The 12,678-nt window shown below is 31.2% G+C and overlaps 1 protein-coding gene across 11 annotated transcripts in view; it reads left to right on the forward strand.

The window, feature by feature from the left end:
• ATP8A (ATPase phospholipid transporting 8A1) overlaps positions 1-12,678 on the forward strand; it is a 777,495-nt gene that overhangs the window by 559,347 nt on the left and 205,470 nt on the right. For all 11 annotated transcript variants that reach the window (XM_081752482.1, XM_081752481.1, XM_081752477.1 and 8 more), the window contains one exon: positions 7,442-7,650. In XM_081752482.1, coding sequence (XP_081608608.1) covers positions 7,442-7,650 — 209 coding nt within the window. The remainder of the gene's footprint in view (positions 1-7,441; positions 7,651-12,678) is intronic.

The raw sequence follows: 12,678 nt of genomic DNA on the forward strand, positions 1-12,678 counted from the left end.
CTTGAGCCATACCTGGTCGTTCACTCCGTGGCAAGTCCATTACGCTACCTGTCTACAGAAACTTGGAGAGTTGTAGAGCATGTTGCAGAAAACCGCATCTCTTTATCAGCCATGGTTTACAAGCTATGTTTCATTCTAACGGTTCCAGGATTTTGTGGACACCTTGTATAATTAAATAATTCTGTCGATATTTGTCTAAAAAATTTGTAATAATAAAACATTACAGATCACCTTTAGTGTATTTTAAACTAGGAGAATAGGTCTTATTAATATGTCATTCTTATATTCAGTAAGTATTTTACTTATTTTGTCACTTTTCCTTTCACTATTCCACTAAATTTATTTGTAGTTTATATAGTAAGAAACTGTAATATGAAAGATTCCCTGAAGCTTTTAATACAGTTCAGAGAGGGATGTCAATATTTGACGTTACGCCAATAAGCTTGTTTCTGTTGCCGTGACGCAAGCAGCGCATTTTTGCATTTGTTTGAAGCGTTGTATTACCGTAGCTAACAAATATTTTTCTGAAAGTTTTGGTGTGGGTTATATTGAAGATTAGTTCTACACGATGGTATCATTACATTTACAACTTTTGGTCATAATGAAAATGTCTATTGTGTGAATGATTATTCAGGTAATTAATACTAATTTAGATAATTATCCGAGTAGCAGATAATTTTTTCAGCAACTAAAATGGTTTAGATGAGTGATTACCAAATAGATTCTCGAATAAAATTTTAAAATCTATTATTTGTTCTTCTTTCAGTAAATAAATAAATAAATAAATAAATAAAACTATGCCTAAGAAGAAGAGTGTAACTGGTTATTATAACATACCAGGATCAATCCTGGACTTTCAAATTTGAAAATATTTTTCTTTAAACGTTTGAATAACAAACCCATTCAGCTTTGTAAGCAGTGACGACGCCAGCTTTATTTTCTTAAGGGGACAGGCGGAGGGGCAGAGAGATTTTCGGAGGGCACTTTTTTTTTTTTTTTTTTTGTTTGCATATTACTTGACCCACATTACAACATAACACATCTGGGGAGCGTGTGTTCCCTTGTCCCTTTCTAGCGTCGTCCTGAATGTAAGGCAGTTTTTTTTTTTTTTTTTTAATTATTACAAACATGCAGATTTTACAGTTACTTTCAAAGGTTTATAGCTCGGGCCGTAATTGACCTAGATAAATTATTCTCAACCTTTTTTTGGTCGCGGCACAGTCTTCTACGTGCACACTAATGTACGTGTTGGTAACAAGGCAACCGTCTCTCATTAATAGATATCATTCTTAAACCACTCTGGAAAATATATACTTTTAGGCCTTCGGAATATTTTCTTGCTCTTCTTTTTATTTGCTTATATTCAATCATATTATTTCTGTTTACTTTCCACCTTTACTATCACATTGCTTCAAAAGTTCCGAGGCATATACACACCTAATCTTGCGGCACACCGGTTGAGAATCACTGCTTTAGACACATGAAACAAATAGGATGTGGGAGAATGGACATAAATTGCTATCAGTTATGTTTCTTTCTCTGCTCTGGCCCGCAGTGCATTATAAATTATGGGTTTAGATAATTATTCGAATTACTAAGAATTATTTCAATATTTCTAATAACTAAGACTGATTTAAATAGTTACTCGAATAGCTAAGAATAATTTAGATAATTATTTGAATAACTAAAAATGATTTAAATAATTATTCGAATAATTAAGAATGACTTAAATAATTATTCGAATGACTAAGAATAGTTTAAATAATTACTTGAATGTCAAAGAATTATTTAAATAATTATTATAATATTAATTTACTATTATTGATTTAATTATTATAATAACTAAGAATGATTTAAATAATCACTCGAATAACTAAGAATGATTTAGATAATTATTCGAATAACTAAGAATAATTTAAACAATTATTCTAATAACTAATAACCATTTAAATAATTATTCTAATAACTAAGAATGATTCAAATAGTTACTCGAATAACTAAGAACAATTTAATTATTCTAATAACTGAAAATGATTAAATAATTATTCGAGTAACAAAACTGATTTAAGTAATTATTGTAATAACTAAGAATTATTTAAGTAATAACTCGAATAACAAAGAATAATTTAAATAATTATTCTAATTAAAAATGATTAAAGTAATTACTAGAATAACTAAGAATAATTTAGTTATTCTAGTAACTGAGAATGATTTAAATAATTACTCAAATAACAAAGAACGATTTAAATAATTATTCTACTAACTGGGAATGATTTAAATAATTATTCGAATAATTAAGAATGATTTAAATAATTATTCGAATAACTAAAATGATTTAAATAATTAGTGAAATAGCTAAGAATGATTTAAATAGTTATTGGAATAGCTAAGAATGGTTTAAATAATTATTGGAATCGCTAAGAATGATTTAGATAATTATTCGAATGACTAAGAAAGTTTAAATACTTATTCGAATTAATAAGACTGATTTAGAAAAGCTATTGGAATTACTAAGAATGCTTTTTAAAAATGTTCGAATGACCAAAAATGATTTTTTAAAAACTATCGAATTCCTAAGACTGATTTTAAAAAATATTTTAATAACTAAGAATAATTAAATAATTATTCTAATAACTAAGAATTATTTAAATAATTATCCTAATAACTAAGAATGATTTAAATAATTATTCGAATAACTAAGAATTATTTAAATAATTACTCGAATAATTTAACTAAGAATAATTTAATTATTCTAATAACTAAGAATGATGAAAATATTTATTCGTGTAACAAGACAGATTTAAATACTTATTGTAATAACTAAGAATTATTTAAACAATTACTCGAATAACTAAGAATTGTTTAAGTTACTCAAATAACAAAGAATTGTTTAGATAATTATTCTACTATCTGAGAATAATTTAAATAATTATTCGAGTAACTAAAAATAATTTTAATAATTATTCGAATAACTAATAACAATTTAAATATTCTAATTAATAATGATTTAAATAATTATTCTGATGACTAAGAATGATTTAAATAATTATTCTAATAACTAAGAATTATCTTAATAATTGTTCTACTAACTAAGAATGATTAAATAATTATTCTAATAATTAAGAATGATTTAAATAATTATTGGAATAGGTAAGAATAATTTAAATAATTATTCGAATGTCTAAGAATGTTTAAATAATTATTAGAATGACTAAGAATGTTTTTTAAAAAAGTAACTATTTGAATTACTAAAAATGATTTTTAAAAATATTCGGATGACTAAGTATGATTTAAATAATTATTCTAATCACTAAGAATGATTTAAGTAATTACTCGAATAACTAAGAATAATTTAATTGTTCTAATAGCTAAGAATTATTTAAATAATTATTCGAATAACTATGAATGATTTAAATAGTTATTAGAATAGCTAAGAATTATTTAAATAATTATTCGAATGACTAAGAATGTTTAAATAATTATTCGAATGACTGAGAATGATTTTTTTAAAAAAAGAATTCGATTGACTAAGAATGATTTTAAAAAGTATTCGAATTACTAATAATGATTTTTAAAAATACCCGGATAACTAAGTATGATTTTTAAAAAGTATTTGAATAACTAAGTATGATTTAAAAATTATTGGAATAACTAAGAATGATTTAAATAATTGTTCGAATAACTAAGAATAATTTTAAAATGTTCGAATAACTAAAATAATTTAAACAATCATTCAAATAACTAAAATGATCTAAATAATTATTCGAATAACTAAGAATGATTTAAATAATTATTCGAATCATTAATAATGATTTAAATATTTTTTCGAATAACTACGAATGATTTAAATAATTATTCGAATGACTATGAATGATTTTAATAATTATACGAATAACTAAGAATGATTTAAATAATTATTCAAATGACTATCAATGATTTAAATAATTATTCGAATAACTAAGAATTATTAAAAATATTGGAATAACTGAAAAGAATTTTAAAAATTATTCGAATAACTAAAAGCAATTTAACTAAGAATGATTTAAATAATTATTTAAACTATTCGAATAACTAAAAATGATTTAAAAATTTTCAAATAACTAAGAATGATTTGAAAACTTATTCGAATAAGTAATAATAGTTGAAATCGAATACAAATGTGCTTTAAATAATTATTCGAAAAATTAAGAATTTTTCGAATGATTATTAGAATAACTAACAATTGTTTCAATTGTTATCCATATAACTAACAATAGTGTAAAAATAATTATTCGAATAATTGTTCAAAAAGTTGTTTGGATAATAATTGTTCAAGTAATGCATGTTCGAATAATGGAAAAAATTATTTGATCATTTATTTGAATAGCTAATATTTGAATAATTTTACAGCAATTACGCACGAGATAAGGTAACCATCCATCCTAGATACTACGATTTGTTTCTTCTCTAAACCTTTACACTATTCCTATGTAAAATGTAGAAAAGTTAATATTCTCTTCTCTTCGTATTCGTATAATCTGATAGTGTTAGTCTTAGCTTGGAAACTTCTGTTACATTCTGTACTCGTATGATTTATTCTGTGGGTAATTGAGCGTCCGCGCCACAGTGATGGTTAAATGATGGAGGGCTTCTTAATGCTGATGAGTGACATGTTCTTAGATGTAGCGGCGGATCTTCACTTGAGGCAACTCGTGCGACGTCAATTGGAGCTTCCTGTGGGAGTTGAGAACATCTCACTTCCACTTGAAAAGAGCTTGTAGCTTAATGGGAAGCATTAAACTGGTTCCGGCCTTCAATGGCTTTAACACGGATGTGTGGTGACTTTCAAAGTTCAGTTCTCAGTAGAATTACTTTCAAATTCTTAAGTTAAATGGTTTCTTCTGACTTTACATTCAGCATAGAGTGACTAGTGCCTATTTTGTCTGGTTAGTTATGCTGTACCCTCTGTGAAAGTTCTGGCTTCTTGATGTTATAGGATGTCAATTTATTTTTTTAATCTGAAGATTATTAATTGAAGTGTATAAATGACCGACCATCTGTGTAATGAGGCCAAAATTACATAGTTCTTGTATACCATACAATATCCCTAACCTTAAATCTCAACCTATCCCTCTGCAGGTCTTAATTTTTAATTTGCCATAGATCTTTCTGTACCACATGCAAAATAATCTATTTTCTCTCCCGCCTGCTTTCTTGGCTTACTTGCCCCACATAGCTACCTTAGAGTAAATGGACTAGAATTTTACTTTGGGAAGAGCACCCATACATTGATGTTGCAGTATAGTATGGTGGCATAGGTTAATTAAGAGGTCCGAGGTTGATTCCCCCGACCGGCTATCCATACTAACATTTTTCACGATTTTCCACAATTTAACTACGCAAATTCTTATCTTTAGATATAGACCACGTTAACTTCCGGTCCCTTATTCATTCGTTATTGATATAGTTAATTATTGCAGTGAAAATCAGTTTCAAACTGCATCTGGAAAGTGGTTAAATAAATAATTAAGATTTAATATCATGTATTATTATTATTTCGTTATTTAGAATGGTTCACTGTTCAGTAAAGCACATTAAGCTGGCTACTTCATTGAATTGGGCACTCGCTTAATATGCCCACATATATGTGAAAAGTTTAAAACGTAATCTCCTATTTCAGTAAAATTGATTAAGGTTTGTATCTCTTCTTTGTCTACAAGTAAATGTAAATTTTACTGTATTACTCTGCAGGATGATCAATTATACGAGGAGCGTTCATTAATTCTAAAACTAAAAGTGGTGCAACAATCGTGGGTTAACGAAACTCGGTGATACGATTGCATAATCCTTCCTGGTAAAGAGGCTAGAGTCTGCACTGTTGAGTAGCAGCTTTGAAAACAGTATCTCTTTGCAAAGGAGCATTTAATTATCGTGCAGCTTTCGTTGACATCTCTGGGTATCAACGTTCTGCAACTTACTAAAACCGAACGATAAATGACAGCTCCTACATTTTTTTAATGCTAGAAAAGTGATACAATCATTTCAGTATGTTTTGTCATTCCATGATTGATACGCCACTTTTGGCTTAGAATATAATGAACACTCCTCGTATAAGTTCAGTTTTATTTATTTATTTTTGAGTAGTGCTACTTAAATTTTATAGGTGGAGTAGCCTCCTGACCTTGAGATACTATACTATCCCAATATTTTCCTGGCGTGTTTTGCGGGAAACTTTAAGGAACCTTCAGCCTGGCAGGTGGCCCAGATATTTGATTCTTGAATGTAATAAGGGTCCAACTCTTTGTTACCATTATGTAGAATTACCCATCTCTTTGTTACTCTACAAAATTATCTACTTCCTTCTTTCTAGAAATCGAAATATAAGCTAATACAATGGTGCACAGTATACCCCACGATACGCGGATAAGATTCACGGATTTCCTTTATGCAACAAGGGAATTCCATAGTTTTGTGTATACAATGGTACTTGAATGCTTAAATGGTCTTTTAAGTAGGAATATGGCTTAAAACATATGTACAAAATTTAATAAAACCCAATTTCGTCCATTAAAATCCAATTTTACTCAATAAAAGCCACTGGGCTGGGTTTAAAAAGCTGAGTTTTCACAACCCTGCTTCAAATCTTGGAATTATAGATTTGAAAGTTCAGAACAGAGAATAAAATTCTTACACGTTTTGTGATTTTATTTATACAGTCTGTTAATACGATTAATACGTAATACTAGTAATAAGTGGTATCTGCGTATTATTTTCAAAGTTGAATCAAATTATCACTACAATGTGTAATATGTATGTGGGTACTCACATGACTGTAACTTGTATTGTACTTATGGTTGTCAACTGGCTGTTATTTTACCAACAGAACGGTATTTCTGACAGAACGGCCAGTCTGTATCATCTATATATTTCGATGTTTAAAGTACAATTATTCTTCGGGGCCGCAGTGGCTCAGTTGCAAAGTGTTCACCTCTGGTGCATGGGGCCCTTGGTTCGATCCGAGCTCGCGCCAAGTAAGCTTTGTGGTGGACGAACAGTGGGCGTAGGTTTTCTCGGGATTCTCCCAATTTCACCCACTTTCCTCATTCCCAAATTCATTTATTTCTGATCATCACCGTCTCCTTTAGGCTAGCCGGCATATGCGTGGGATGTAAAAATTAAAGATTACATTTCATTTCATATGATTCTTCTTCGCCTGTTTTGAGGATATGAACAAGTACCAGGAATTTATTTTTAGGAATCCTATTTGTGCTTCATTGTAATATGTATTAACCTTGTGATATATAATAAATTTTAACACTAAAACACAGTATAGAGTTGAATTTTCTTCGCTATAGTAAATACTTTTATGACGGACTGTGTATTTTGTATTCTTTTTAATGTTATATATTTAAATTTATAATCCTTACATCCTAATTGTATCTTTGTCTGTTTTCATTTGCAGATGAAGATGACCGAACATCAGGAGTCACTGAGATGCCAGATGAGACGGAGTACCGTATCATCTTTATTAACAACCCACAACCTCATAAATTCTGCACCAATCATATCACAACAGCCAAGTACAACTTCCTGACCTTCTTCCCAAGCTTCCTCTTCGAACAGTTTCGTCGCTACTCCAACTGCTTCTTCCTTTTCATCGCATTGCTTCAGGTAAGCTTTCTTCACACTTTATTAATTTTTACTCTAAGGCTATGGCTGTATGAGGATGCGTTTCCGATGCGTTATTCCCCACAGCAAACGCGACCTAGGTGGCTAATCGGTAATTTTACTTTCACCAGAGTTATAAATCATACAGTGAGCCAGTCAGGGTTTCCAGGTCTTTTTTTTTTTTCATTTGAAAACGTATTCTGCGCATTTTTATTGCTTTCGCGTTTGCAGTGCGTTGTGATTAGTCATTCACATTAAAATACATGGTCAGCGTGCGCATGACCCATAAAAACTCGTTGCGAACGCATTGACAAGCCGTGAACCTAGGAATTTAAGTTACTCATGGAACACAGATGCCTCAGTGTTAGGTTAACTAAGTCATTCTATGGCTTAAAGGTTCGTCGCAGTAGGAACGAAAGTTTATTATCGGATCTGGCCCTGTTCGAATTCAAAAAGTCGACACCTTTTTCTTCTACTTCCCAAAGCCTTTCTTTCGTAACTTTTACGTAATTAAAGTCCTATACAGCTTTTGCGTATTTCTTATGTGAATCGGGTTGCCATATTTCAAAAATGAAAATCCGGAACGCAACTAAATTACGAGAATCTTTGAAATGCTTAAAATGGAAAGAAGTGTTATATACTAATATACTTTCTTCCATTAGATATTGTTGTTCAAGTATTACGTAATCACATTTTTAGTCATTCTAGTAGAGACCTTCTCCTCCATAGTTAAGCAAACGTAAGCAGATGATTTACCTCCTACTCCTGGTAATAGGGTGACCAGATTAGTGACTTGAAAAAGGAGGACGTTTGTCTAAAATAATGTGGACAGAAATAATATAGATAAACCTGTAATATTTACCTTATACTGAAAATAGTTTTATTATGGTCTTAGAGCGTCGCCTATGATTGTTTTAAGTTGATGAGATGGTTGTGAGACTATTAAGCAATATCACATACTATCATACCGTAAAACGGTTAAGAATTTGTATATAATATAGATAGATATTCTGAGAACTTTAAGAAATATTTTTAAAAATTTTTATTCATTTCTTAAACCTGGCATTATGAACAAAAATCGTTGTTTGAACGGTAAGAGTGCGTAGAAAATATGGTATACTATATTACTGTAATAAAACGCTACACTGATTCACCAATGATGTATTTTCTTATAAATTACTCGTGTTTAATTAGATTTGCTTTCATTTTCAGTTGTATCATATTTCTTTGATGCTCTTATCTCCATTAACATTTCTTTATTTTTTAAAACGAAATCATAAAATTCACATGAATATTCCTTAAAATTATACTGCACACATGCAATATTTTAATTGTTCCTAGGGGCCGCGGTGGCTCAGTGGTAGAGCGTTCACCTTGGGGTCCCTGGTTCGATCCCAGGTCAAGCCAAGTGAACTTTGTGGTGGACAAACACCGCGTGCGTGGGTTTTCTCGGGATTCTTCCGTTTCCTCCCACTTTCTTCAATCCACCATTTTATTCATTATTTCATCATCACCGTCTTCTTTAGCCTAGCCGGTATAAGCGTGGGACGTAAAACTTAAATATTTCATTTCATTTTTTTAATTGTTCTTATGGATAATCTACTCCTTTCCTTTGTCCACTGATTATTAATAGGAGAAAACACTCTTTCAAAGCTAGCATTATGATTAATAACCAATGAGAAAAAAAACTAACTTTATCTAATATAACCTAACCGAAGACGTTTAAATAACCTAACCCAAGCTTTCTCCCATTGAAAAAACACGGACAGTTCTCTATTAAAAATTATCACTATATTCGAAATCGAAGAAGGAAACAAATTCGCCCTGGACGGTTTCCAGAAATGACGCCTATTACATCAAAAGACAAACTCATAATAAACAACAATCCATGCAGCTTTTGAAGACACTACACACCGACAAGTTAAATTGCTGGGGGCAAGGGAAGGGGAAGAAGTAAATGAAAAACATGGCTGTGTTCTATAAACACACTTAGAAATTTGTAGGAATTTCATGTCAATAGGGAGAATAAATTTCTTAAACGTAATTTTATAAGAAAAGATCGGAATGTTGTTGTTATTGTGAAAAATCAGGTTAAAATATATTTCTTTTATATGTTAATTTGTATGAATATTATGGTTCATAAAGAAACCCGAAAAAAGAGGGCATTTGGCTATTTTCTACAGAGTGAAAAAGAAGACATGTCCGGGTAAAAGAGTGATCTGGTCACCATACCTGGTAAGCAAAATGTTTTTTTTTTTTCTTTAACCCGGGAACGGTCGAGTGTTGATTTGTGACGCGAGCGGTCGACAGGTGAGTGCGGCAATCATTTGTATAGCTGTTTATGACTTTATGTGAAATTTGTTTTGAACACATTTCTATATGTTGACATTTTGTGGTTTATTATTATTATTATTATTATTATTATTATCACAAATAAATTTATAATGCGTTTATATAAAACCATTTCTTATTTTAAGTTCTATCTATTTTTATTATCAAAGTTTTTTTTTTTTTTTTTTTTTTTTTTTTTTTTTTTTTTTTTTTTTTACGAAATCAATTTCTGTTATGCTATAAACGATTACTTAGTTGATTATTCTTATCACATAAAATTTCATTTTTATTACCTTTATCACACAAGGGTAACATTTAAAAAATATTTGCAAAATTAGAGCTGGTTTTCATTATATGTTCTTCATATGTTTTGCTATTCATTAGGGTGTATCGAAAAAAAAAAACTTTTTTTCGAAATCCGGTTACGGCTAGTGCGAAATTTGGCCAAATGGCATCAATAAAACGTATTAAAAATCTCAACTCGATCAGACAACTCCTTCTGCTGCCGAGTAGAGCCCAAATATTAGAAAAATCAACAAAAGATTCACTTTTCAACTGATTTTCCAAAAAATATATTTTTGAAATATTTCATATATTTTTCGGTCTTTTAAAAAGCATTGATAGAAGATAAATCCTTTGTTGAAGGCTCTTTCCGGGATCCCGAAATTTTCATTTTTTCTTCTCGCTCCCATAGGTATTGTCTCAATACATTTCAACGTTTGGTAGCTGTGTTCTACCCAATTCCTTGGGTGTCCCAATAATGCTATTCCTAACGTCAGACCGTAACAACTTGTCGATGCCATAACGTCAGCGTATCTGTTACTCTCTTCTTAATAAAAAGTACTTAACACAACTGAAACACTGTTCTCACTTCTACATACTGCACTTCACACGAAAACAAATTATTTAGTTAAAATTTCCTACAGCACTAATAAATAACTCAAGCAGCGACAATCACGTTCGACACAGCTGGTTGACTACTGGCGACTGATAAGACAGATCCTTTCAGCTGGGCAAGTACAAGAGAAGAGGCGTTCGGGGAGAGGTGGGCGGCAGGTGATCTAGTGTGATAAGCAGATGCATACGGCATTGGGAGCAAATTATTTATACTATTACTGCTCTTAGAATTTAGCACTAAAGTGTTTTCTTCGTTATTCAAGAGACTTCAATAATTTTATACTAAAATTTAATTGTACGATACGCCAGAAAATCAGTGCATTTTTACAAATAATTAACTAGGTTTTTATGCTTATGGTGTACAGAAATATCCGTAATAAATTTGTTTTATGTATTTATTTCTCCTTTCCAATGCTATTTCAATAATTGAAAAGACCGAAAAATATAGGAAATATTTAAAAAATATTTTTTTGGAAAATCAGTTGAAAAGTGAATCTTTTGTTGATTTTTCTAATATTTGGGCTCTACTCGGAAGCAGAAGGAGTTGTCTGATCGAGTTGAGATTTTCTATACGTTTTATTGATGCCATCTGGCCAAAAATCCGCACTAGCCGTAACCGGATTTCGAAAAAAAAAGTTTTTTTTCGATACACCCTACTATTCATATTTTAAGATTAAAATTCTAATGAAATATAAGATATAAATATCTTAGTATAAACATTCTACTTAGTCTATATCTCTCGATACATAGGTATTTCAATAAGACACTGTTCTACTCCATGGCTCATCACTGTTTTGGTATCATCCATTACACTTCCAGCAGATACTGACAGTGTTTCTCACAGATTGACACTTCGCAGGTAGCACATCCTACAGTTGTTTTTTATATTTTTTTTTTCGAAGCCACGGTTGAATCTGCCCCTTGTTGTTGACCATAATCTCGGAAAAATAACTCATGCTGTCGGGCGACAGGTGAGCGTGGCGCTCACAAATTATGTATATAGTGACATGCATAAAGCCAGTGTTAGTGCTCTCAACGGGTCGGGTCGGGTCAGGTTGAAGACCGAGCCATGACCCGACCCGATTCACCCGACAACCCGACCCGAGTAGACTGACCCGACAACCCGACCCGTAACCCGATCCGAGCTGACCCGACCCGTTTGAGAGCACTATGGTCACGACACTGGGTGAACGCAAAAATGCACTCACATTGTGAATTAAACCCGGACCACGTGTTCCGAAGTCTTACATGTTAATCACTAGCTACATCAAGCGGGGGATTTGTATATGCATCTTAGAGAATATTTGACACTTTTGAGGTTTGGTTGCTTCTTTTTATAACTGATACCAATGTCCGATGTGGGAGAAATTTATTTATTTTTCTTGCTTTAATTCTATGTGGCGAAATATTTCTTCGTCAGTGTTCTCACCTGCTCGGAAGGCAGTAGCAAGAGTCTCTTGGCGGAGACAAAATAAAATCGTTTAACTACAATGATAAGGGTTGAGGAAACGGGAGAACACCTGTGATTTTTTCAACCCTTCAACTTTCATTCCAAAGTAGGTTCTTATGATTCCGGGACCCGCGCCACTTTGATTTTTCTTTCTCGGTAATTAAAACGTATTTTACAGTATATATAGTTGCAAGTAAAAAGATACATAATATGAATTTTGTAATTTAAAATTTAAAAATACAGTATGATAATTATAAAATACTAATTTTATTTCATCACTTTCAGCCCAACAAATGAAATTCAAACAATTCGCATCCTGGGTCTTGGTCATCAATACTGCGTCTTATTCTTTG

The sequence above is a fragment of the Thermobia domestica genome, chromosome 3 (genome assembly GCF_964235325.1).
Source record: "Thermobia domestica chromosome 3, izTheDome1.hap1.1, whole genome shotgun sequence".
Classification (NCBI taxonomy): domain Eukaryota; kingdom Metazoa; phylum Arthropoda; class Insecta; order Zygentoma; family Lepismatidae; genus Thermobia; species Thermobia domestica.